The sequence below is a fragment of the Ictalurus punctatus genome, chromosome 23, assembly GCF_001660625.3.
Source record: "Ictalurus punctatus breed USDA103 chromosome 23, Coco_2.0, whole genome shotgun sequence".
NCBI classification, from domain to species: Eukaryota; Metazoa; Chordata; class Actinopteri; order Siluriformes; family Ictaluridae; genus Ictalurus; species Ictalurus punctatus.
The window spans coordinates 4,418,623-4,446,549 of record NC_030438.2 but is presented as its reverse complement, the minus strand read 5'-3'; the positions used below and the strand labels follow the sequence as shown (position 1 = coordinate 4,446,549).

Genomic DNA, 27,927 nt, shown 5'->3' with positions numbered 1-27,927 from the left:
CCCGCTGAGACGGTCTTTACACAGATTGTGAGTGAATTACAAAGACAAAAGAAAAAAATAAACACCCGTGGACTTTACTGAGTTTTTGAAGAGGTGTGAGGTGTAACTATGTTGTAAATTGATATGAATATAAATGTAACTATGTTGTAAATTGATACGAATATAAATGTAACTATGTTGTAAATTGATATGAATATAAATGTAAATATGTAGTAAATTGATATGAATATAAATGTAACTGTAGTAAACTGATACGAATATAAATGTAAATATGTAGTAAATTGATATGAATATAAATGTAACTATGTTGTAAATTGATACGAATATAAATGTAACTATGTTGTAAACTGATACGAATATAAATGTAAATATGTTGTAAATTGATATGAATATAAATGTAAATATGTTGTAAATTGATACGAATATAAATGTAACTATGTTGTAAACTGATACGAATATAAATGTAACTATGTTGTAAACTGATACGAATATAAATGTAACTATGTAGTAAATTGATACGAATATAAATGTAACTGTGTTGTAAATTGATATGAATATAAATGTAACTATGTTGTAAATTGATATGAATATAAATGTAACTATGTTGTAAACTGATACGAATATAAATGTAACTATGTTGTAAACTGATACGAATATAAATGTAACTATGTAGTAAATTGATACGAATATAAATGTAACTGTGTTGTAAATTGATATGAATATAAATGTAACTATGTTGTAAATTGATACGAATATAAATGTAACTATGTTGTAAATTGATACGAATATAAATGTAACTATGTTGTAAACTGATACGAATATAAATGTAAATATGTTGTAAATTGATATGAATATAAATGTAAATATGTTGTAAATTGATATGAATATAAATATAACTATGTTGTAAATTGATACGAATATAAATGTAAATATGTTGTAAATTGATACGAATATAAATGTAACTATGTTGTAAACTGATACGAATATAAATGTAAATATGTTGTAAATTGATACGAATATAAATGTAACTATGTTGTAAATTGATACGAATATAAATGTAACTATGTTGTAAACTGATACGAATATAAATGTAAATATGTTGTAAATTGATATGAATATAAATGTAAATATGTTGTAAATTGATACGAATATAAATGTAACTATGTTGTAAACTGATACGAATATAAATGTAACTATGTTGTAAACTGATACGAATATAAATGTAACTATGTAGTAAATTGATACGAATATAAATGTAACTGTGTTGTAAATTGATATGAATATAAATGTAACTATGTTGTAAATTGATACGAATATAAATGTAACTATGTTGTAAATTGATACGAATATAAATGTAACTGTGTTGTAAATTGATATGAATATAAATGTAACTATGTTGTAAATTGATATGAATATAAATGTAACTATGTTGTAAATTGATATGAATATAAATATAACTATGTTGTAAATTGATACGAATATAAATGTAAATATGTTGTAAATTGATACGGATATAAATGTAACTATGTTGTGAATTGATATGAATATAAATGTAACTATGTTGTAAATTGATACGAATATAAATGTAACTGTAGTAAACTGATATGAATATAAATGTAACTATGTTGTAAATTGATACGAATATAAATGTAACTATGTAGTAAATTGATACGAATATAAATGTAACTATGTTGTAAATGAAGGTGAATGCACGTATGTGATTGTATCGCATCAAACTGCTGTGATACGCGTATTTACAAAAGTGGACCACGAGTTATGTACCACAATGTTATGATGTAAACGTAAATAAGTCTTTGTAACGAGTTGTGAAATCCTTCAATAAAGCTTTATTAAAACACTGTAAACAATGAGCCTAGAGCGTGCTCGGGGCGTGAACGTGCACATGTACGCTTTCCATGGGCGCTATGTAAACAAAGTTAAATAAAATGCTCTGTGACACCCCTGATTGCTTACTCATTTGCGTATCAGCATCTGGACCAAAAATAAACGGACGGGTACTTGTACTCGGTCTTAAAACAAAGTTTTGACTCAAGACGCAGGTATATCCAGGTACTAGATGATCAAATACATAAATCGAGTGCAGGATTGGTGCGGAACCTGCTCTCCCGTCCCCCGTCTCTCTGTGAGCGTAAACAGAGATGCTGGATGAAGTGTAAGGACTGTGTATAAAGGCAATGTCGAACCCTGATGTCTTTTATAAACCGGATTAGTCTCGGATAGTACATCACACCGCACTGTTTGGACGTTTTAAGTCCTTCTGACTTTAACGATGTGTGTCTCGTATCTGAGCATTAAACGCTCCTGGAGTTATAAACCCGAGAAGACAGAATGCACGCAAATCACATTCTGAGGGTTAACTAGTGGAAAAGAAACACACACACACACATACGCACGTCTGCTCTGGATCATATCAGAGCTAAGGAACTGTAAATTACAGTCATTACTGTGACAGTGAAAGCTCTGTGGAAGGGAAAGTTTACAGAGCGAGTGCACACTGATAGTGTCCTACAGCAGCACTGAGATAAGGGCGAGCCAGAAAAACGTCTCCGCTCCGGCACAAAAATGCACTCCGACCCAACGAGGGCCCGCGAACAGAGACAAGGGCTCCGTCCCAAACCGCAAACAGCCATACTGAGGCCTAGGTTAAATTAGCATGCAGTTTGGGACACAGCCATCGTTTCTTCTTCTCCCCACTTTGGGTTATATAATGGAGACATATTCTCCATCCTAAAAGGTGTTCTAATAAATGACATGGCAATTTCGCATACAACTGGACGACGGTCCAGAAATATTGGCACCCGCTTTACAACAATAAGCCAGTTGTTCGCGGTATTCTTTAAATATCCGTACACTTTTTTTTGGTTGTTTTTTTTTTTTTGATCAGTGAAGATTCTAAATCGTTCTGCGTAATCGGTTTTGCCTATTCTGTTGAAGGGTGCCAATAATTCTGCACTAGGTGACTTGACACTGTGATAAATATCCAGCATGGTTTGCACTACTGCGATAAAGTCTATCGCGTTTGAAAGCTTGCCAAAGAACAGCTGTCTTCTAAGGGTCCTTCATTTAAACGAATGCGACGGACTCTCGGAGAACGCCATCCCATAATTCTGTTCCCTAGATGATGGCGAACATTGAAGTGTGAAAAGGAGGACGGGATGGACGTTCGATAGAAGAGATTTCGCTGTCTATCTCGTAGCAAAACTGTTTAGGGCCCTGTCCTAAACGGCACTCTAGTGCACTAAGTAGTGTGGCTAAAAAGCAAAATAGTACACAACCTCGGTCACTAAAAGTGTCTCTCTGAAACCTGATCCTGAAAGGTTTTACGTGTTGGAAATTGTGAAACTCCTTCTGACAGCCGTAGTCTGTGTTAGACCGTGTGTGTGTGTGTGTGTGTGTGTGTGTGTGTGTGAGTGTGTAATCCTGAGTGACAGAAAAACAAGAGCCGCCCTCTGAGTGTTTGTGAATAGGGATAGTCTGCAGGCCATGCCCTCCAGTCAGATAGATTGAACACGCAGCATCACACACACACAGACACACACAGACACACACAGACACACACACACACACACACACACACACACAGACAGACAGACAGACAGAAAAACACTTACTGTTAGTGCTGGCTTCAGGGAAAGTGGCTCTTTGTCCATTCCAGCTTTTGTTGTCCATATGTGGCTGATGAGCGAGGGGATGACCGACACACACACACACACACACACACACACACACACACGCACACACACACACAAGAAGTATGAGTGAGACAGGAAAAGCACTTTTCAAGCATGTCACACAGGTTAATCTTCACTAGAATGGGAGGAAGGGAATTGAGACGTCACAGCTAAATCCTTCAGAGTTGAGTATAATGGGGTGACGCACACACACACACACACACACACACACACACACACACACGCGCGCGCGCGCACACACTCACACACACTTACTTGGTAGGGCCATCTGTTCTGAAGGTAAGGGACAAAAGTTCTAGACTCCACAGTGACAAGTTTGAAACTTAACTATGATTCTAGACCAAGTTCTACACTCCTCACTATGAACGCAGACTCCGGGTGCGTCTCAATCAGCTCCCTGCTTCAGCGGTCAGGGCACTCATCAGGGAGTCGGCCATTTTAAGGGCTGTCTCAATCACATACTCCTTCCAGTGCTCTGGAAGGTTTGCTCTCTAAAAAATCCCACAATGCACCGCAAAAACCAGGGAGCATCGATGCTCACCATGTTCCCTTACTGGAAGTGACGTCATGTTTTCTGAAGCTTGGGAAAAAAAATGGCGGACAAACTCTCAGCCGACTCAGTCTCCGAATGTAAACACCTTGTTATCGTTGTTCTAGCTCTCAACGAGAGATTACATACGTTAGAGATTTCAAACTTTATTTGACGTTATGTATACGTCTTTTAAATGTTTAAGGATTTTTAAAAATCCACTAGCTAGTCTACGATCCTGCTTGACGTAACCATGAGAGAAACGCGTGTGATTAAGCCAACAAATTTATAAGACATGTAATGTCTGAAAGATATCAGTCCTGCCTGTTGTTGATAAATGCCATTGGTGACGTTTTACAAAGCGAGTACGTACGTAGTCATGTCCCCGGAAATTGCGTCATCAGTGAGTTAGGGTTCTCACCAGCGCCCCAACTCATGTGCACCATATGCTGATTCACCACCTGGGGAGCTAGGGAGCTGATTGAGACGCACCCTAGGGTTAGTGTGTTATTGACTTCCTAACTGCGATTCTGGACCCCTCAATGTGAAGGTTCTAGAATTCCCAGTGCAATGATCCTACTGGTCTGGGTGTCTGACTATCTATCCATCTAGTCATTCATCCGTGTGTCTGTCTATTCATCGATACTCTATGAATCCATCCATCCATCCGTCTGTCTGTCTTCCCATCCATCCACATCTCAACTCATCTATCAATCGATCCATTTACATGTCCATCCATCCATCTTTCTGTCCATCCATCCATCAATCCATCTGTCCATGCACCCATCCATATGTCTGTCTGTCTGTCCATCCATCTGTGTCCATCTATTCATCCATCCATCTGCCTGTGTCTGTCTGTCTTCCCATCCATCCACATCTCTACTCATCTATCCATCCATTTATATGTCCATCAATCCATCTGTCTTTCAGTCCATCCATCCATCCATGTCTGTCTGTCCATCCATCTATCCATCTGTGTCCATTCATCAATCTGTCCATCCATCTATAAACCCATCCATCCATCTGTCTTCCCATCCATCCACATCTCTACTCATCCATCCATGCATCCATTTAAATATCCATCCATCCATCCATCCATGTCTGTCTGTCCATCTATCTGTGTCCAGCTATTCTTCCATCCATCTGCCTGTGTCTGTCTGTCCACCCATCCATCACTCCATCCATGTCTCAATGTACTGAACGCATTTCTACACTCCAGTGTGTTCAGCGTCCAGACTCTTCAGCATGAAAAGTTCTACACTCACCACTGTGAAGGATTCTACAATTCCCAGTGCGCATGCTTTACTCGCCTCACCATAACTGCACTCGTTAGCATGTTCTAGCCTCCTCAGTATAGCTCTGGACTCCTAGGTGTGAGGGTTCTAGACTCCACTGTTGATGTACTAGACTCTTCCATGTCAAGGTTCTGGACTCCTTAACAGCCGACTGTAGTGCAGGTTCTAGACTCGTGCAGCTTGGGTGAAAATGTGATGTCATAGCGAGGGCGTGTTTTAGTCTCTTCTTGGGCTACGTCCCAAACAGCACACTGCCATACTAAATAGTGTGCTGAAATAGTGCGCTGTCTGAAGTAGGTGCTCAGCAGCCATCACAAATTAACCAACGACTGCAGCTGCGTCCCAAACCGCACCAAATTCTGTACTCAAGTGTACGTCAAAATCTGACAGACAGGCCTGTGGTGACAGTCTTCTGACATACTATCGCATCTGGTAGTATTCTTGTTTGGGATGTATCCTGTGAAATAGAGAGTGTATTCCAATCTCTCCACTTCTCTCTTCCTCTCTCTGTGTGTGTGTGTGTGTGTGTGTGGCGCTCTCTTTGGTTATGTCATCTTGTTGCTGATCTTCAGAACGGAACAGGAGTTGACGGAAACACACAGCCATTAACATCTGGATGGAAGCGTTGTTCTGTGTGTGCGTGTGCGTGTGTGTGTGTACTGACCTTCTCCTGTGTGTTCTGAATAGGCGTGGAGGCTTTGTATCCCAGATGGAGCAGCATCGCCTCTGCAGCTGCACGTTTAGCCACTTTTTTATTTGACCCTGTTCCTGAGGTCACCTCATCAGCCACCTTCACCTGTTCTCATACACACACATACATTACACATTAAATAAGGAGCCTAAAGCGTCGAACCAGATGCAAGAACGAATCATGATCACTGTTTTCTTAACGCTAATTAAGTAAATAAATAAATATATATATTAAAAAATACACCCTATGTTCTGAATGTATTGTATGAAGAATTGGACTCATAAAGTGCTATGAACTTTGTTGCTGAATCGGTTTTCCTGCACTTGGCTCCACAGTATCTGTGATAGCGTACCTCCTCTAGCGCATGCAGATACAAGCCGACAGCCTCGGTCAATGTTCACATCAAACATCAGAATGAAGAAAAAAGTGTGATCGCTGTGACTTTAACCCTGGCATGGTTGCTGGTATCAGACGGGCTGGTTTCTAGAGTTTAAACTCTAGAGACGTCAGTTTAAACTCCGAATAAACTCTACAGACATCAGTTTAAACTCCGAATAAACTCTACAGACATCAGTTTAAACTCCGAGTAAACTCTAGAGACGTCAGTTTAAACTCTGAGTAAACTCTAGAGACATCAGTTTAAACTCCGAGTAAACTCTAGAGATGTCAGTTTAAACTCCGAATAAACTCTAGAGACGTCAGTTTAAACTCTGAGTAAACTCTAGAGACGTCAGTTTAAACTCTGAGTAAACTCTAGAGACGTCAGTTTAAACTCTGAGTAAACTCTACAGACGTCAGTTTAAACTCTGAGTAAACTCTAGAGACGTCAGTTTAAACTCTGAGTAAACTCTAGAGACGTCAGTTTAAACTCTGAGTAAACTCTAGAGACGTCAGTTTAAACTCTGAGTAAACTCTAGAGACGTCAGTTTAAACTCTGAGTAAACTCTACAGACATCAGTTTAAACTCCGAGTAAACTCTAGAGACGTCAGTTTAAACTCCGAATAAACTCTAGAGACGTCAGTTTAAACTCCGAGTAAACTCTAGAGACGTCAGTTTAAACTCTGAGTAAACTCTAGAGACGTCAGTTTAAACTCCGAGTAAACTCTAGAGACGTCAGTTTAAACTCTGTGTAAACTCTAGAGATGTCAGTTTAAACTCTGAGTAAACTCTAGAGATGTCAGTTTAAACTCTGTGTAAACTCTAGAGACGTCGGTTTAAACTCTGAGTAAACTCTACAGACGTCAGTTTAAACTCCGAGTAAACTCTACAGACGTCAGTTTAAACTCCGAGTAAACTCTAGAGACGTCGGTTTAAACTCTGTGTAAACTCTAGAGACGTCGGTTTAAACTCTGAGTAAACTCTAGAGACGTCGGTTTAAACTCTGAGTAAACTCTAGAGACGTCAGTTTAAACTCTGAGTAAACTCTAGAGACGTCAGTTTAAACTCTGAATAAACTCTAGAGACGTCAGTTTAAACTCTGAGTAAACTCTAGAGACGTCAGTTTAAACTCCGAGTAAACTCTAGAGACGTCAGTTTAAACTCCGAATAAACTCTAGAGACATCAGCTTCAACTCCTCTCAGCCAAGAACAAGAATCTGATTTATTTATTTATTTATTCACTTGCATTGCGCTGCTGCCACATAATTGGCTGTTTCGAAGACTGCAACAATGTCCAGATGCTCTTAATAAACTGGAGGGTACTGTATTGTTACTCACGTACATAGTGATTCCTGTACATATATTTCATATTTCTTGTCTTATTTCTTTAGTTTAGCATTTAACACACAGACTAAAGAGGAGCGGGCCAGGTTTTCAAATGGGGCGAGTCTATTTATATAGTGTCTTGAATATCTATTTTACATTACGAGATCACAAAATTATGAGATAGTAGAATGAGACGATTTAACAAATAACAAGAAGCAGGCTTAATTTATCGTATATTTCTCTTTATAGGATATTTTTACGCTTTAGGATATATATATATATATTTTAAAAAAACACATTGCAGGATGTTTACTATAAAACGTCTGGTACCATAGACCCGCTTGAATATTTGACGGGGTTTCTGTATAAATTTGATCAGCTCTGATAGTAAAAATATGATGATTAGTGGTGGCTCTGAGAAAGTTCTGGAAATTCCTCTCAACCAGCAGTAAAAAGTGTTGAATCCTGGACATCCTGGATTTTATACAGGACAGGAACTGAAATATAAATATAACTATAACTTTCTATGATCTTTTTTTATTTTATTTCCTTCAATTTCCCAGCTATTTCCCTTGATTGCTGCTCCCTTGTTGTTAGAAAAACCAGAGATTTTATATAAAAAATAAATAAATAAAAGGAACAAAGAAAGTCTAGCATAGACTGGCATCCTGAATATATTTAGTTATATTTACACATGCATTTTTTTTCCCTTCAGGCGTGTTACATGGAGTGGAGTCTCTGGAGTGGTTTCGTTATACATGTAGAGTTGTTTTGTTTTTAACCCAGAAACAATAGAACTCCACCCTATTGTGAAATAAGCAAAAGTAAAATCAAATAAACCCAGACGTCTAATAAAACAAAGTGCAGGGCCTACAGAGGGAATGAAACACGACCAGAAACATAAACAGGACACGTCGCTGCCAAAATGTAAACGATACCGCAGTTAAAAACAGAGGAGTATTTCATTTGTCATTTCTCAGTGTTGTGTTTCTTTAAATAAACGTTTTTTTTTTTTTTAAACTGTTTTAAACAAAACTGAATGAAAGCTAAAAACTGTGCAAGATTGGAATATGGCTCTCATCGAATCAGATCTGAGCTCCATTTGTATATGACTGTGCTCGATTATTTACACACACAAAAGTAAGACGTTTAAGTATTTGTTTAACATCAACTATACCGCTATAGCATAAATGTAATGATGTAACTATTTTAATAATACACTGTATTACTGTTATATCAATCTGTGTGTGTCTGTACATATGTGTGTGTGTGTGTGTGTCTGTACATGTGTGTGTGTGTGTGTGTGTCTGTACGTATGTATGTAGGTGTGTGTGTGTGTCTGTACATATGTGTGTGTGTATGTATGTGTGTATGCATGTGTGTACATATGTATGTATGTGTGTGTGTGTGTGTGTGTGTGTGTGTGTGTGTGTTTGTATGCATGTGCATATGTATGTATGCGTGTGTATATGTATGTGCGTGTGTATGTATGTGTGTGTATATGTATATGTATGTGTATATGTACGTGCGTGTATACATATATGTGTGTGTATATGTATGTGTACGTTTGTGTGTATGTGTATGTTTGTGTGTATGTGTGTGCGTGTGTATATATGTATGTGTGCGTGTATATATGTATGTGCGTGTGTGTTTGTATGTTTGTGTGTTTGTATGTGTGTGCTTGTTTGTGTGTGTGTATATATGTATGTGCTTGTGTATTTTTGTGTGTATGTGTGTGCATGTGTATTTATGTATGTGTGTGTGTGTGTATATATATATGTATGTATGTGTGTGTATGTTTGTGTGTGTGTGTGCGCGTGTGTGTATATATGTATGTGTGTGTGTTTGTGTGTGTATGTTTGGGTGTGTGTGTGTGTGTGTGTTACCTGCATGATGAATTCACGGCGGCGTGGCAGGCCTCTCTCGGACAGCAGCGTGTATTCGGGCTCTTTCTCTCGTTTAGCTTGCTGGATCTGAGCGAGTCGGCTGATGGGGTTCATGCCCTGACCATACTCCGGCCCTGCCTGTGAGGAGATCTCACACACACACACACACACACACACACAGACAGACACACAGACACACACAGAGTCAGCATTACAGCTCATACTGACATGGTTAATACCAACACCTTTAAATCCTACAGAGGGAACCACCCAAGTTTCCTGGTTCCTGATTGGCTTGTAGATGAAAGTGAGTTCAGTTCTGTCTGTCAATCAGTCTGTCTGCATGTCTAACGGTCCATCAATATATCTACCAGTTTATCTATCTTTCAGCTTCTCTGTCCATTCGTCTGTCTACCAGCTGATCTGTCTTGTCTGTCTGTCTGCCGTTGTCTGTCTGGCCAGCATAAAGCATATCTGTCTACCTGTCTGTCAGCGTGTGTCTACCTGTCTGTCAGCGTGTGTCTACCTGTCTGTCAGCGTGTCTGTCTACCAGTTGATCTGTCAGCGTGTCTGTCTACCATGTGATCTGTCCATCAGTGTGTCTGTCTACCATGTGATCTGTCCATCAGTGTGTCTGTCTGTCTGTCCACCAACTGATCAGTCTGTCAGTGTGTCTGTCTGTCAGTCATTGTCTGTCTGTCCACCATGTGATCGGTCTGTCAGTGTGTCTGTCTGTCAGTCATTGTCTGTCTGTCCACCATGTGATCGGTCTGTCAGTGTGTCTGTCTGTCAGTCATTGTCTGTCTGTCCACCATGTGATCGGTCTGTCAGTGTGTCTGACAAATAGTGTGTCTGACTACAAGTTGATCTGTCTGTCTGTCAGTGTGCATGTCTGTCTGTCAGCTTGTGGCCGTCTGTCAGTGTGTCTGTTCGTCAGTCTATCTACCAATCGATCTGTCAATCAGTGTGTATGTCTGCATGTCAGTGTTTCTGGCCATGTGTCTGTCTGTCAGACTGTCAGTGTGTCTGGCCATGTGTCTGTCAATATGTCTACCACTTGATCTGTCAGTAACCCAGTGCATCTATCTGACTGTGAATGTATTTTTCTGTCAGTGTGTCTGTCTACTAGTTAATGTCTGACTGCCTGAAAGTCAGTATGTCTGCCTGTCAGCTGATCTGTCTGTCTGTCTGTCAGTCAGTCAGTCAGAGTACCAGTCTGTCTGTCCGTCCATCAGCAATCGAATCTATCTAACATTCAGTAGAGCTGGATTTGTCTTGTCTGTTGTTGTGTTCGTCAATCTGTCTGTCTGCCTGACTGGGCGTCAATCGCTTAGTCTGGCTTTTAGTGCACGTCTGTCTGTGATTCCATACATCATTTATATTAAATATATTAGGTTATGTGTCTGTCTGTCTGTCTGTCAGTATATTGGTCAGGCTGTCTTATATGATGTATAACATTCATATTAGGTGATGTCTATAATATTTGATATGGCGTTTTGATGTATTATGCATGTTTAGCTTAACATAACAGTGATACAGCATTCAAGGTACTACTTATACGCTAGTGATTATACGAGTACCTGCCGTGCACGTCTGTAGTACCCTTACTAGGCAGCCTACCTTCAGTATGGTCTTGGGCCGTTTCTTATAGTGCACTTTGGGCTTCTCCACTACAGGGATGAAGGGCAGCTTCTTCAGCTCCTGCAGGATGGAGAAAGCCGCACGCTTCTTCGACAGCTTCTTGCTGTTGCCCTCACCCTCAGCAGAGAACTCGCCCACCGTCACGCGGGTCAGGAAGCTCTTCATGTGGGGCGGGCCGCTCTCCTTCAGCACCTGGGCATGGAGGAGGATGGGAAAGTTACAGGGAGTTTACTAAATCATGTGTTTCAACATTCACATTCATTTCCAGTGTCTCTGCTTGGGCAGCAAAGCAGGTGAGCTCAGTGTTAAGGAGGGGGATTAGATTCCACACACACACACACACACACACACACACACACACACACACACACACACACACACACACACACAGAACCTGGCTCTCTCTGTGTTCAGTGAAAGTTATCCCCCTCCTGAGACTCCCTTTCACATCCTATCCTCATACACATAAGCACTCTGGCATTCTCTCTCTCTCTCTCTCTCTCTCTCTCTCTCTCTCTCTCTCTCTCACACGGACAAGAACCAAAAAGTGTAAAACTTAGTAACAGTGTTACTGAGAACCTATAAACCAAATTACTTGTATGTCCATCTATCTGATGTCCATCTGTCTAACCATCTATGTGTCGGTCTAAACATATATCCGTGTCTGTCTACCCATCTGCCTGACTATCCATGTCTGTCTACCCGTCCATTCACGTCTCTATTCATCCTTCCATCCATCCATCCATCCATGTGCCTATCCATCTGGGTGTCTGACTATCCATCCTTCTACCCATTCATCTATGTGTCTGTCTATCCATTGATCCGTCTATCAATCTATCCATCCACTTATCTGTCTTCCTATCCACCTCTATTCCATCTCCACTCATCCATCCATCCGTCTGTCTGTCTATCCATCAATCTATCCATCCACCTATCTGTCTTCCTAGCCACCCCTATTCCATCTCCACTCATCCATCCATCCATCTGTCTCTCTATCCAACAAGCTATCCATTCACCTATCTGTCTTCCTATCCACCCACATCTCCACTCATCCATCCATCTATCCATCCATCCGTCTGTCTGTCTATCTATCTATCCATCAATCTATCCATCCACCTATCTGTCTTCCTATCCACCCACATCTCCACTCATCCATCCATCCATCCATCTGTCTGTCTGTCTATCCATCAATCTATCTGTCTTCCTATCCACCCACATCTCCACTCATCCATCCATCTGTCTGTCTATACATCAATCCATCCATCCGTCTTTCTGTCCATCCATCCATATGTCTGTCTGTCCATCAATCCACCCATCCATCCGTCTTCCCGTCCACCCACATCTCCACTCATCCATCCATCTATCCATCCATCCGTCTGTCTGTCTATCCATCAATCTATCCATCCACCTATCTGTCTTCCTATCCACCCACATCTCCACTCATCCATCCATCCGTCTTTCTGTCCATCCATCCATCTGTCCGTCTTTCTGTCCATCCATCCATATGTCTGTCTGTCCATCAATCCACCCATCCATCCGTCTTCCCGTCCATCCACATCTCTACTCATCCATCCATCTATCCATACCATTTACATATGTCTGTCTGTCCATCCACCCATCTGTGTCCGTTCATCTATCCATCCGACCGTGTCTGTCTGTCCACCCATGTATCCATCAGTCCGTCCATGTCTCCGTCTATCCATCTGTCTGTTTCAGTTTGTCCTTCTGTTGGTCTGTCTCGCTCATTAAACCTGAATAAAACCCTTTTTTTTTTTTTTTTTTTTTTAGACCCATCTAAGTGAATTTTGATATTTATCTGAGCAGGCAGAAGGGAAACACACACACACACACACACGAAAGAATTTCCTCACACACTTGACAGAATTTATGATGCAATATTTACATGACTTTCAAGTGGAGGGATTTGATCATCACACTCGGCTGTTACGGAATATTCGGTGTTTCCGCGGTGGCTCTGAAGCTGCGGTGCTCACGCCGGGCCGATATTACACTTTTCATATCATCACGGTTTATGAAGTCATAATATTAACTCACTCCGTGTTTATCTCCGTGTGTGCTTCAAACAAGACTACTTTAACGAAAGACTACAGAAGACTTGACTGCTGTCTGCACACCTGTGTTTCTGTGTATTTGTCTGTCTCTTTACTGAGCTGTCTGTCTGTCTGTCTGTCTCTCTACGAAACTGTCTGTCTCTCACTTTGCCTGCTCATCCATATGTTATATTTATATTTACAATTACGGATGCTGGAGAACATTTTCCAGTTGTACCTTACACCACTCTAATTAACAAGGATCCTGAAGACGTCTGAAGCCCTGAGTCACCTGACCTCACACAGAGTCGCCTGACCTCACACACACTACCATCACTACAGTTATTGTTGGGAATTCAGTGGTGGAAGCTTTTCGCCTCCAGCATGTGATTGTCTAATCGCTGGAACAATGTCTTTGAGGAGAACTTGGCACTCCTTAAATCCACCGGCAGCAGACGAGCCTTCGTCCTCGGCGTCAGACGGTGTAGCGTCTTCGGCGCGGTGATGGAATTTCAACGAGGACTTTGATCTGACCAGTTTTTCTGTCCTACGTGGATCATGTTCTCCGGGGAAGACGATGTGGGACGAGCCGTGTAAAGGCAGGATGTGAGGACGGCAAGAGACACCGAGACCCACTGAGCGAAGAAAGACTCTTTTGTATGGCGTGTTGATGCGTCTGCCCCCAAGATACACACTCATGCACATGACTCAGAAAGGGAGAGAGAAAGAGAGAGAGAGAGAGAGAGAGAGAAATATCCAGGTCTGAAAGTCTGAATCTGTCTGTCCACCCATCTCTCTGTCTGTATGTCTGTCCACACGTCTACCAGTTTGTCCATACATCTGTCTGTCTGCATGACTGTCTGTCTGTGTGTGTTCGCTTCGGGCTTTCCGTCTGTCTGTCCATCTGTCTTCCTATCTGTTTATCCATTTGTATGCCCGTCTATCCGCCCATCTGACTGGCTGTCTGTCTGTCTGTCTTCCCATCTGTTTGTCCGTATGTCTGTCTGTCTGTCTGATCTGTCCATGTACCTACCCATCCGCCTGTCTGCTCATCATTCTGTCTGGCCACCCATGTTTCTCCTTGATGGTCCATCTGTCTATCATTCTGTCTGTCTGCTTATCCATCCATCTACCTGTCTGTCTATTCAGCTTAATCAGAATGTCTATGTCTATCAGAATATCTGTATCTGTCTGGCCATTCATTTATCTGCCTGCCTTCCTGTCTGTCTGTCCATCGAGCTGTCTGTCTGTCAGTCACTCTACTGACTTCCTTATCTCTTGAACTGTCTATGAATTTCCCCAGTTGCCTAGGAAGTTATCTGTCTATCTGTTAAACTGTCTGTCTCCGTCAAGTCTATCGCACTGGAAGCGCTTGCACGCTACTCAGAGCGACAGGTGATGACGGCGTGAGTGAGAACTCCATGACGGCGATGATGTTGAAGGCTCTATGTGGATCATCGTCTTTGCCGTCCGTGTAGACGAGACGAGGACAAGCGCTGCTTTGCTGCGGCCGTTAAGAGTCAGACGTACACCGTTTCCACGTTCTGCATTCGTGCTCACGTTGTAACACTCACTCTCGGTTTCAGTGTTTATTCGGAAAGTGCGCACTACGCATTCTTTCCGAATCCTGACCGCCGGCTCAAAATTCCTGCGCAGGCCAGGATCCCGTAGCTCAGCGATGACGCGGAGTCGACGTGGGAAGAGAGCGCTACATCGTTGGCGAGTTAAGCTCCGCGCGACGACGCACGCCACATGCACGCACACAGCGGGGTGGGGGGCGGGGGGCGGTTGGTTGCTGAACCACACGCACACAATCAAGGAAAACATAACATTTACACCATAACATAACGTTTACACATGGAATGTGTTCAGAAGACCGCTCGTGAGGCTGATTGTTAAGTTCAACATTGCTGTCTAATGACTTCCTGGTAAGGATCGGAAGAACAGACGGATGTTTTTTTTCCCCCAGCCCTGACAGAGGGATTAGGATCAGCACAAAATCTGGCAACACAAACGGGACAAATACTAAACCAGACGGAGAGGCAATACAAACAGAGAACCCGTCCTGCTTTTGGAGGAGGTGGAGCTTTCTGACGGGAAACCTTGTGCACCTGGCACAAACTGGTGAAATTGTACTATTTGGATAAATTCGCTTCTGTGTACAGAAACCTCCGAGGGTTATTTATACACAGTGAAGTAAACACAGTCCGCTACTAAACTACTGGAACGGCGACTGACTTGTTTTTGAGAGCAAAAGACGAATATGAGAAGAGGGTTTAGAGTTTTAGCTTTTATTGCCTGGTATGTACATGTAGCTGCGTTAAACTGCCAGGTGTTCCTAGTTACCCGGGTGTGTCCTGTTAGATTGAACATTTCAAAAATAAACAGCTCTGAACACCTACTCTTGGTTTTAGCCTTCGGTTTCACCTGTAAAGAAAGACTGCGTATGTTGTTAAAAAGGATAAACCAACGTGAAGAGCAGAGAGCTGTCTATGGGAGAAAAGCGAGCCATTTTGAAGCTGAGAAAAAAAGAGGGAAAAACCGACCAGAGCATTGCACAAGCAATGGGCATAGCCGATATAACAATTTGGAATGTCCTGGGACAGCGACAGGTAGTGTCACGGCTTGGGACTGCATCATGGATTGAAATATCAGGAAATGAAGGCTGCCGTTCAGATCTATGCGTCTTTTGATCTCGAAACCAAATGTCTTATGTGTGTATAGCACAAACAATTGGCCTTGTTGTCCCAATACTTTCGGAGGGGACTGTATACTAAATAACTAGGTTTGCTAAATAAATTAAACATTTATTGAAAGCTGAAAAATCTCTGTCCTTTAGCATGTAATGCTATAACGTATGTGTATGTGTCTGTTTATTTATATACATATATATATATATATATATATGTGTGTGTGTGTGTGTGTGTTTACCTCAAAGTTCACAGGCAGGTTCCTCTTCAGTGCGATCTCATACACAAGGCTGATTTCAGATTTGTTTGCGTCGCTGTCCTCCTCTGAACTTTTTTTCTCCTCCAGACTCTGAAAACACAAACAGCACAAATGAACCCGTTTTCTTTCACGACTCTCAGAATTGTTTTATTTATTTATTTTTTTTAAAGTTCAACTGGAGCGATTTGACGCGCATGTCCACATGACGACGGGAAAATAGAATGTAGTTAACGTCTTGAATCGGAGCGTACGCCTCAGACTTCCTTCTGAACATACATACACACCGTGACGGCTTTTGTGGAAATTCGTGGATTCTGTTCATGCGATCTCTAAAGCGGTGTGAAATTGACAGCGATATGATTCTGCCTCGGATGAAGCGCTATGAAAAAATGTTCGTGCTGTGCTGCCTCGGAAATAAAACGCACACGCGCGCCAAGATTTTTACACAGAGGATTAATCATCCTGTTTAATAAATCAGCATCATTACAGGAAGCGCCACTTTAGTTCCTGGAGTAGGAAAAAAAAAAGGCCCCTGGAACTACAGCATGAGTTCCTGAAAAAATTCCTGCAGTGGAAACACATCCACTACATGCACGTGTGTGTGTGTGTGTGTGTGTGTGTGTGTGTGTGTGTGTGTGTGTGTGCGCGGGTGTGCCCGAGGCAGTACATGACCATGGTGTTCTTCTCTCAGTAACATAATACAGGAAGAGAAGCAGCTGATAAAGAGCTCGTTATGAACGCAGCGAGACTGAACAGGAGAGAAAAACACAATATTGCAGCTTAAATAACTAGATCGATGCCAAACGCTCTCTCACACACACACACACACACACACACACACACACACACACACACAACACATACACACACACACACACCACATACCTCCACACAACATACACACATACACACACACACACACAACACATACACACACATACACACCACATACCTCCACACAACATACACACATACACACACACACAACACATACACACACACAACACATACACACAACACACACACCCACACCCAAGACAAACACACGCCCACAAAACATACACCCAACACACACATACCCAACACACACACCCACCCAACACATACACACACACACCCAACATATACACACACACACCCAACACATACACACACACACCCAACACATACACCCTACACATACACACACACCCCCAACACATACACACACACCCAACACATACACACACACACCCAACACATACACACACACCCTACACATACACACACACCCGCAACACATACACACACACCCAACACATACACACACACCCAACACATACACACACACCCTACACATACACACACACCCGCAACACATACACACACACACCCAACACATACACACACACACCCCCAACACATACACACACACCCGCAACACATACACACACACCCAACACATACACACACACCCGCAACACATACACACACACCCTACACATACACACACACCCTACACATACACACACACACCCAACACATACACACACACCCTACACATACACACACACCCCCAACACATACACACACACCCAACACATACACACACACCCAACACATACACACACACCCAACACATACACACACACCCTACACATACACACACACCCGCAACACATACACACACCCCCGCAACACATACACACAGAGCCAACACACACACCCAACACACCCAACACATACACACACACACACACACAACACAACACACACAAAGGTTTTTGTTCAATAGAATCTGAAAATCTACGAGAGAAATAGTTAGACGAGAACTGAGAAATGTTTTGTTTAATTTCACTGGGGGGAAAAAAATCCAAATTTTAGATCTAAGTGGAAAACGGCAATTTGATGCACTATAACTAGCCCCATGTAGCATACAACATACACAACATGGCCAAAGGTTTGTGGACACACGACCATCACACCCATACAGTCCCCTCCGAAACTACTGGGACGGCAAGGCCGATTCACTTGTTTGCTCTATACACCAAAACATCCGGTGTCTGCCGCTCATTACACCAGTGGTTCCGGATAGAATTTCTCTTTTCTCAGCTTCAAAATGACTCGCTTTTCTCCCCTAGTCAGCTCTCTGCTCCTCATCTTTGTTTAACCTTTTTAACAACAAATGGAGTGTTTACAGGTGAAACTGAAGTCTAAAACCAAGAGCAGATGTTCAGCACTAATGCTTGTTTGAACGATCGATCTAACAGGACACACCTGGGTAATAAGAAACTCCTGGCAGTCACATGTCCCAATATTTTTGTTTGCCTACAAATTGGCCGGTCTGATACAAGACGTGCTGTGTTCTTTAACACGTCTACGTACAAACACCAGGAAACAAAACCTGAAATTCTAAACTCTCCTCTCATATTTGATTTCTGATCTCAAACTCAAATGTCTTTCAACGGAACGGCTTCCGATAGTTCCGGAGAGGACAGTATGTACTTGTACATCCCATTCCAGATTTAGTCTGGAATCGTTTTGCTGTTATAATAACCTCCATTCTTCTGGGAAGGCTTTCCACTAGATGTTGAGGCGTGGCTGTGGGGAACTTTTGGCTCATTCAGCCACAAGGGCATTAGTGAGGTCGGGCACTGATGTCCAGCACAGGGGCACTGCCATGCTGGAATAGAATTGGGTCTCTTAGCTCCAGTGAAGGGAAAGTCTCATGGTACAGAATACAACAGACATATCGATACAACTGTACGCTTCCAACTTTGTAGCAAGTTTGAGGAAGAACCACATATAGGTGTGATAGTCAGGTGTCTTGCCCATATGGTGTATCTGACAGCAACGCTATACAACCTCATGTGTAAGACATATACATACCTACACCAAACCTTTAATAAAGCGCTCATGTCGAATCAGAGAATGGACAATTAAATACAGAGTGTGTGTTATTTCCCCCGTAATACTCGGCTACATCGCCCCTGTTTTGGAGGTTTCTTTGCTCTTTGGGGTTTTCATTTTGCCGTCTGTTCAAAGTGACACAGAGCATCCACTGTGGACGTGTCTCAAACTGGACACTCTTTTCACTATCTAGTCTTCAAAAAAACCCATCACGGATGCTTTCTGTCATGATTTATAGCGCGTATTGTAATAAGGATGTGTGATTCGGAACACGTCTACGGTGGACTAACCATGTTGAGGCAATTATTTGGTAAGGTGTTTATGTTTAACTAAGGAAAAGGACAATGGAATCTGAGCCACTGAGCAGATTAGGGGTGTGTGTGTGTGTGCGTACGTGAGAGACGATGGCATATTTATTTAAAGACCCGCCTCGGTTTTTTTGTTTTTTTTTTATTGTATCTTGTAGATACGGCACTGTCTACTACGTGTTATACATGCTGTGTGAGGGAGGGAGGGAGGGAGGGAAGGAGTGGTGACATCAGCGCTGGCACGGAGCGTCGGTGTGTTAAGTGATTTATACACAGCGACACGGTGTTACACTTACAACTGGGCACACATAAAAGCCCTTTGAGAGTGTGTGAGGTCGTCTTTACACCCCAATGTGACAGTAAAGGGGAGGAATAAAGATACAACAACAAGGGGATATGAGATCAGCGCAAGAGGATCGTGGGTAATCTGCCTACAGTTAGATGAATAAGAAGGTGATGAGAGAGTTAGGGTGATGGACGTTAGCGAAGGAGGAAAGAGGAAACAAAGACAACAAGGTTAAAGGAGGCGTGCCTAATATGGTACGTATCGCCTATTCCCTAATCCCTAAGGTTGAGAATCATTAGGACTACATAGCGCACTAATATCGGGAACAGTGTAAATGAATGGTGGTCATGGATGCGCTTTATTCCAGTCTGGTGTGGACGTGTCCCAAACCACATACTCTATTCCCTAATCACCATAAACTGTCATGACTAAGGATGCGTCCCAAACGGTATTCCCCGTACAGGCCGAATAAACGCAGATACTGACACTACAATACACGTGTCTCAAACCGCACCACATCCTGCACACAGTCTTCAAATGCTGCAGTGCATTATGGGTATTGAGACGCTGCTCACTTTGAGACTTTATCCCTTGTCTTAAGATGTGTGTGTGTATGTGTGTGTGTGTGTGTGTATACCTGAGGTTGCTTTTCTGGAATGGGTTCATTCCTAAGCGCCTGCAAAGCTTTCATGGCTGCGTTGTGCCGAGCCGCTTGGCGAGTTCGACCCTCGCCAATAAACTCGTTACTGCCTACCGTCAGCTGCACGTAGAACACCTTGGGGACCGGATAGTGATACCTCGAGCCGAGAAAAAGGGAAGAAAGGGGAGGGGTGAGAAGAAAAAAAAAAAAAAAAAAAAACACGTTTGAGTCAAAACAGGATTAGCTTATTGGAACATGACAGTTTTATCACGGTGTAAATCAGTGCCTGTTGAACTGCCGGACACAAAATAATGACTCAAAGGTTCCACTCTGTCATCTCCTCAAACTCGGACATCGCTCGTTTCTACGGCAGCGCACACAACACCATAACGGACACCCAGATCGCCGATCGGTCCGTTCAGGATTTCGCAGAGCATTTTTTTTTTGAGGGAAACTACTTGAATTGGCGAAATCGCAATGGCACGAAATAGTTTTGCTGTACTCACGTTCGACGCACGTGAATCGGAGAGGGCTTTGACTGAATGCGTGTTGCGATGACGTCACATGACGCGTCTCGGCCTGAATCGGCGGGGAAATCTGCGGTCGTTCTGAAACATTTCAAGCTCCGCCGAACATTGCAGAGTTTTGCTGGATTTGGCGTTCGTTTCCGCCATCGCAAAATCCTGGAGAGACTGTGCCTAACACGTACCTAGTCTGAGACACCATGGATTAGTGACTGTCGCCAGCTAAAATCTACAAGCTAAAAGCCTTATTGTACTGTTTATTACGAGATCATCATTGGAGAACGATGGGTAAGAACTAAAGCATGACATCCCGAGTGTTATACTCCTCTTATACAATAACAATCTGCCAATAGTTACAACGTATTATTTATTAATGAACACATCACACTGTTAACCGTTTATAACCAGTTTGGAAATGGTTAAGAATGCAAAAAAATGGAAATCTCCTCATCGAGATAAGTATTCAGACCCTTCATTCGGTACTTCGGAAAATTCTACACTGTAGGGTTCCGAGTCCTCTTGGGTAAGTCTCTACAAGATGGCTTGCTGTGAACTGGTGTGGCTCTGAGAGGAAAGAAAGGTTGCGGCTGATGACTTCCTAACAGTACTCGAGAATGGATTGATATTTGTGTGTGGGGCAAGAAATGACGCTAATCCTGCATGAAGATAATTAGGAGAAACGAGGGGCGAAATTCCTGCTCAAATATTTTGGCCAGCTTTAATCTTCACTACTTCCCCTGACCGATGATGCTTCACAGAGAAGAGACTAAGAGAAGAGGGGCAGTGGTGGGCTCGGCGGTTAAGGCTCTGGGTGACTGATCGGAAGATCGGGGGTTCGAGCCCCAGCATTGCCAAACTGCAACTGTTGGGCCCTTGAGCAAGGCCCTTAACCCTCTCTGCTCCAGGGGCGCTGTATCATGGCTGACCCTGCGCTCTGACTCCAACTGCCTGACATGCTATCGTATGCAAAGAAAAGGATTTCACAGTGCATATGTATATGTGAAGAATAAAGATTCATTATAAACACGCGACAGCAAACAGAACATTGTAGCCGTATTATTATAACTGGGTTTTATCATCACAGTCCAGCTGGCATCCGTCGTCTAGAAGAGGGTTGTTGACGTTCACCCTGAAATGAGGCTCCACATTATCAGAGTGACACAAACTTTCTCACAGCACACACAGGGCTCCTGTGGAGAAAAGACTGAAGTAAGGAGCAATGGACAAAAGCTTAGAACAACTCAAGAAAAGAGGACAGATTTATATCCGTGGCCGAACCCGAACGATATTATCCTAGTTATAAATGGCGAAATTAACGCCGTAGGGCAAGCGAGGTAATGGCCCCCGGTGGACCGCGCCTCAGGAAGGCAAAACAAAAGCCCCGTCACATTTCTGCACTTTCTCCTGCGTAACTCTGGCTCGCCCACGCAGCCTGTCAGACGGCTCTTCAGAGCCCAGATTTAGGAGTGTGTTCGGCCTTTATGAAGAGTGACACAGACTGATCCGGGGTCAGCGCCCTGATCCCAAGCACCCCCACTGCAACCCATTCACACTCCAAAATCACACGCTTAGCACTCAAGCTAGGGAATCCAAATCCAAACGGTGTACAGCTCGACCGGACCAACAGTTGTTTTATTTTATTTTATTGCGCTTTATCGGTCATCGGATACTATTCCGACGTTAAGATTTCCCTGACGACACAGTTTAACCCTTTCTCACAGTACACTGGCGTTCCAATCCGCCCGCTGAATAGAAATCAACATTATCGGGCATTTTGAATCGGTATAAACAAATGAATCATTTTACGGGCTATATTTATAGTCTGCTATAAGGTTAGTCAGGACACTGTTGGGTTTCTGTGCATAGAGTATGGTGACTCTGTGTTTAGAGATAAAACGGACATCACAAGTAAAGATTTTTTGACAGGAGGACATTGTATACAACTGCCACAATAAAATTATAATATTTCAATCTAGGTTAAAAAAAAAAACCAAAACAAACCCTACAAATTCTTTAAAGCCATGATTGTCTACTTTCATATGAGCCATTAACCACTACTGTGGAGAGTGACATCAGGCGGAAAATTCCATTTTCTGTCCTTTGGTTAAAAGAGTTAAAATATTAAAAATGTTTATATGCGCTATAGTAAACACTCAGGAAGAAAACAAGCTAAACTTGATGTCCACGGTGTTGACAGGGACGCCTTCTCGACCAACGAGTCGAGTCCTTCTTGTTTCTAAGACGGATGCCTCAAATATCTTCAAACGAGTACGAGTAGGAATATTTCAGACATTCGACCTTGCTGTGACCTTGACCCTGTTTATTCCAAGATCGAATCGGTTCATCTGCTGGTTGCAGTAATAATTCTATATCAATCCTACAAACATTCAACCGCTCATACTCGAGATACTATTCTAACGGGAATCTTGGACAGACTCCCGGACAATCCAAAAACATTCCTCTGACACCTAGTGGCGGCGGCATAAACAGAAGGAACGCAAAATTGTAATAAAACCCTCATCTGAACTTGCTAATCAGACAGATGAGAGCACTGACTGGGCGTGGCCTGATATTCGGATCAGCATGCCTGATTGACAACCAAGTGTCCAAGACTCCCAGCATGCTACGCCATTCAGGCAGAACTAAACACAACCCCACGAGAGATGAGAGGACAGGACAGGACTATTATTTCCTACAGGTAGACAGCGAAAAAGTTTGCATTCTCCTAAACCAGAAGAAAAAGAGTATCCAAAAATTTGCACCAAGAAAAACATTAATCCTCCTTCATTAACAAACAAGCAACAAAAATCGTCCGCTACGAACGTGTTATAGAAATATGATTTAGAAACCTAAAAGAGGATGGGTTCTCTTTCGAGTCCCTTTGGAACGCTGGGTTCTTCTCCAGGTTCCTTCCTCAGGATGCCTCAGGGAGTTTGTCCAGGCCACTGTCACCTCTGGCTTGTTCAGGAGGAATCTAAATCTACATCTGGATTTCTGTAAAGCTGAATTCCTAAGTGAACTGAAGTGTAACGAACATTTCTTCTACCAGATTTTTAAAAAAAAATTGCGTGTATGTGAGTAAATCGGAATGGATCCCCTCAACAGCCAATGAAAACGCAGCGTGAAGTTGATAAGGAGGAAGTAGTTAGAAGACTGCTCTTTAAAAAAAAAAAAAAAAGAAAGAAAAAGAACAACAACAAAAAAAAAAGCTAAACTCTGGAAACCAAACACGCCCTAGCTGTTCGACTACATTTGGGGTGAGGAGAACATTGTGTACATTTAATTTTTGGCCAAAGTGCTCCATCGGTGTCTATTTAAAGTTTGATAGTTGATGGAATAAGAACATCTTTTAGTGCACTCCTGTGAACCCACAGACCGTGCTGTACCTGAATCCTCCACGCTGTTTAATTTCATAAATATTCCAGCTGTGTAGGTTCATCGGTTACTGAACTTCCGCTTCATTGTGAGCTCACATTTAATTCTGATGGAAGCCATCTGGGCAAAGTTAAAGCTCAGGGCATGTGCAGAAACCACCAAGGAATAATAATAAAACAGGAATTACACACATGCAGTAATGAAATGCAGAAAACATTTCCAGTATAATTATGAACATCCTGAAAAGAAACGGTCGTGCAGTGACTGGCGATGAGCTGATTGGCTGAGAAACATAACAGCCGATGAGAACAACTGGTACGTACAAAAACAGGCACTGAGTGTACTTTCTCTGAAATGTCTGTCAAATAGCAAGAATTATAAACTTTATAGTATAAGAAGGCAGCAGCAACTCAGCTCAGCTCTATTTGTATATGTATTAGTAGTATTGATAGCAGTAGTAGTGACATTAATATTAGTACTGGGGGGCAAATAGTACTAATAGTAATGTTAGCAGTAGTTTTAGGAGTCGCAATAGTATTATTAATAACGGTAGTAGTAGTAGTCAATGTTAGTAGTAGCATGACTACTAATATAAGCAGTAATAGGGAGTAGCAATAGCAACAGTAGTTTTATAAGCAGTAGTAGTATTTATAGTAATAACGACAGTGTTATTAATAAGAGCAATAATAGCGAATCATGGTAGTAGGTGTGGTGTTGGTATTAGAAGTAGCAAGTACTAGTAGTAATAGTATTAGATGTTGACCGATATCGATAACTCTGAGAATCTTTTAAATCTAACAATTAGACAGCCGGGTAGTCCGGCAATAACTAAGCTGGACAATACCTGCCAAAAACTGATGAACCAAACGTTTCTTAAAACCGATCCTGAATGAAATATAACAGTCAGAGGAAAATATTGTTGAAAATATCATGAAAATGAACTGTACTTTTCTGAATGAAGCACGAATATGAACAGGAATATATATTAAATATTAACGTAAATTAAAAGATATACATCCAAACTGAACCAAAAACTAACACTGCAAATAACAAATGAAAATGGATACCGCCAAAATGAACTAAAAAAAAAAAAACTAACAAAAAAAAAAAAAAACACTTCGAATAACAAAACAAAATTTGTCAGTGATAGTTTCTATTTCACCTCTAGAGGCCGCTCTCGTACTTCTCGGCCGTTCTGCAACGGACACAACCAGGAAAAACGATGGATTTTTGCTGATACCCGATAGTTCCAGTAATCGGTTACTGGCACTGGTTAATTGGCAAAATCGAACAATCGGCCGACCTCTAAATAGTATTAGCGATAGAATTGGTGGTATTACTAATAGTAGTGTTAGCAGTCTTATTAATAGTAACAGTGAAAGTAGCAGCAGTACAAAGGGTTGTAATGGTGGAAGTAGTAGTGGTTATGGTATTAATAGTAGTAGTAGTAGTAGGAATAGGAGTAGTTATAGTATTAATAGTGGTTGTAGAAGTAGGAATAACCAGGAATAAACATATTACAAATACCAGTGATGTCATTAGTAGCAGTAGCAGTAGTAGCGATCGTATCTTTAGTAACAGAAGTAATAGTGATAGAATTCTTCTTAATGGCAGTAGTGAAAGTATTAGCAATAGCAATGGTGGTGTTATTATTGATACTAGTAATAGATGTATAACTGTAGTAATAGTATTAGTAGTGGTTGTAGATGGTGCAGTATTCGTGGTGATAGTAGTAGTAGTAGTAGTAGAAATAGTAGAAGTAGTAGTACTGATAGTATTAGTAAAAGTAATAGTGCTAGTAGTTAAGGTAATGGTAGTGCTTATGGTTGTAGTGGTTACAGTATTGATAGTAGTAATAGTAGTAGTAACAGTATAAGCAGTGGTAGTGGTGGAATTAACAGCAGTAGTAGTAGTAGTAATAAAGGTATTAGCAATAGCACTGGTTGTGGTGGTAGTAGTAGTACTGATAATAGTCGTAATAGCAGTGATAATAATAGAATTCTTATTAGTAACAGTAGTGAAAGTGGCGGTAATACTAATGGTTGTAGTGGTGGTAGTAGTGGTTATGGTATTAATAGCAATAGTAACAGTATAAATAATAGTAGTAGTGGTATTATTAGTAGTAATAATAGAAGTAAAAAATAAAATTAGTAGTAGTAACACTATTAGCAATTGCAGTGGTAGTGGTAGGAGTGGTAGTAACAGTCACAGTATTAGTAATACAACCTCAAGTCCAAAAAAAGTTGGGACACTGTGCAAAATGTAAATAAAAACCGAATGCAACGGTTTGCAAATCTCATAAACCTACACATTATTTCCGATAGAACATAGAAAACATATCAGATGTTTAAACTGAGGAAACGAACCACTTCAAGAAGAAAAATAAGGTAATTTTGAATTTGACGGCTGCAACACGTCTCAGAAAGGTTGGAACGGGGACAACAAAAAGCTGGGAAAGTAAGTGTTACTAAAAAGAAACAGCTGGAGGAACATTTTGCAACTATTTAGATTAATTGGCAACAGGCCAGTAACACGATTGGGTATAAAAAGAGTATCTTAGAAACGCAGAGTCTCTCAGAAGTTAAGATGGGATGGAAGCATTTGTTGCTCTAAAACCTGTGTATACCTTTCAGCATTGATGATGGCTTTAAAGATGTGCAAGCTGCTCATTCCATAGGCACTAATGCACCCCCATAGCATCAGAGATACTTTAGAGGATGCAGAGTCCATGGTTTCCAAAAAGAATTTGACGTTTCGAATTCGTCTGACCACAGAACGGTTTTCCACTTTGCCTCAGTCCATTTTAAATGAGCTTTGGCCCAGAGAAAATGACGGTAATTCTGGATCATGTTCACATATCTCTTCTTCTTTGCATGATAGAGCTTTAACCAGTGTTTGTGGATGGTACGGCGAACTGTGTTCAAAGACAGTGAGTTCTGGAGGTGTTTCTGAGCCCATGCAGCGATTTCCACTACAGAATCATGGCTGTTTTTAACGCAGTGCCGTCCGAGGGCCTGACGATCACGGGCATGCAATATTGATTTTCACCCTTGTCCCTTGCGCACAGAGATTTCTCCAGATTCTCTGAATCTTTTCATGATATTATGTACCGTAGATGATGAGATATTCTCAGTCTTCGCAATTTTACGTCGAGGAACATTATTCTGAAATTGTTCCACAAATTGTACACGCAGTTTCTTGCAGATTGGTGAACCTCTGCCCATCTTTACTTCTGACAGACTCCGCCTCTCTAAGATATTTGTTTTATACCCAATCACGTTACTGACCTGTTGCCAATTAACCTCCAGCTGCTTCATTTGAGTAACACTTACTCTTCCAGCCTTTTGTTGCCCACGTCCCAACTTTTTTGAGACGTGTTGCAGCAGTCAAATTCAAAATTACTTTATTTTCTTCTTAAAATGGTACATTTCCTCAGTTTAAACAT

The 27,927-nt window shown here is 41.7% G+C and overlaps 1 protein-coding gene across 3 annotated transcripts in view; it reads right to left on the bottom strand.

Moving 5' to 3' along the window:
* stau2 (staufen double-stranded RNA binding protein 2) overlaps positions 1-27,927 on the bottom strand; it is a 101,050-nt gene that overhangs the window by 50,815 nt on the left and 22,308 nt on the right. For 2 of the 3 annotated variants that reach the window (XM_017452991.3, XM_017452992.3), the window contains exons 6-11: positions 20,581-20,740; positions 16,443-16,550; positions 11,440-11,652; positions 9,820-9,969; positions 6,202-6,333; positions 3,633-3,696 (exon numbers count right to left, since the gene is read on the bottom strand). In XM_017452991.3, coding sequence (XP_017308480.2) covers positions 3,633-3,696; positions 6,202-6,333; positions 9,820-9,969; positions 11,440-11,652; positions 16,443-16,550; positions 20,581-20,740 — 827 coding nt within the window. The remainder of the gene's footprint in view (positions 1-3,632; positions 3,697-6,201; positions 6,334-9,819; positions 9,970-11,439; positions 11,653-16,442; positions 16,551-20,580; positions 20,741-27,927) is intronic. The other variant, XM_017452993.3, reaches the window with a different exon arrangement.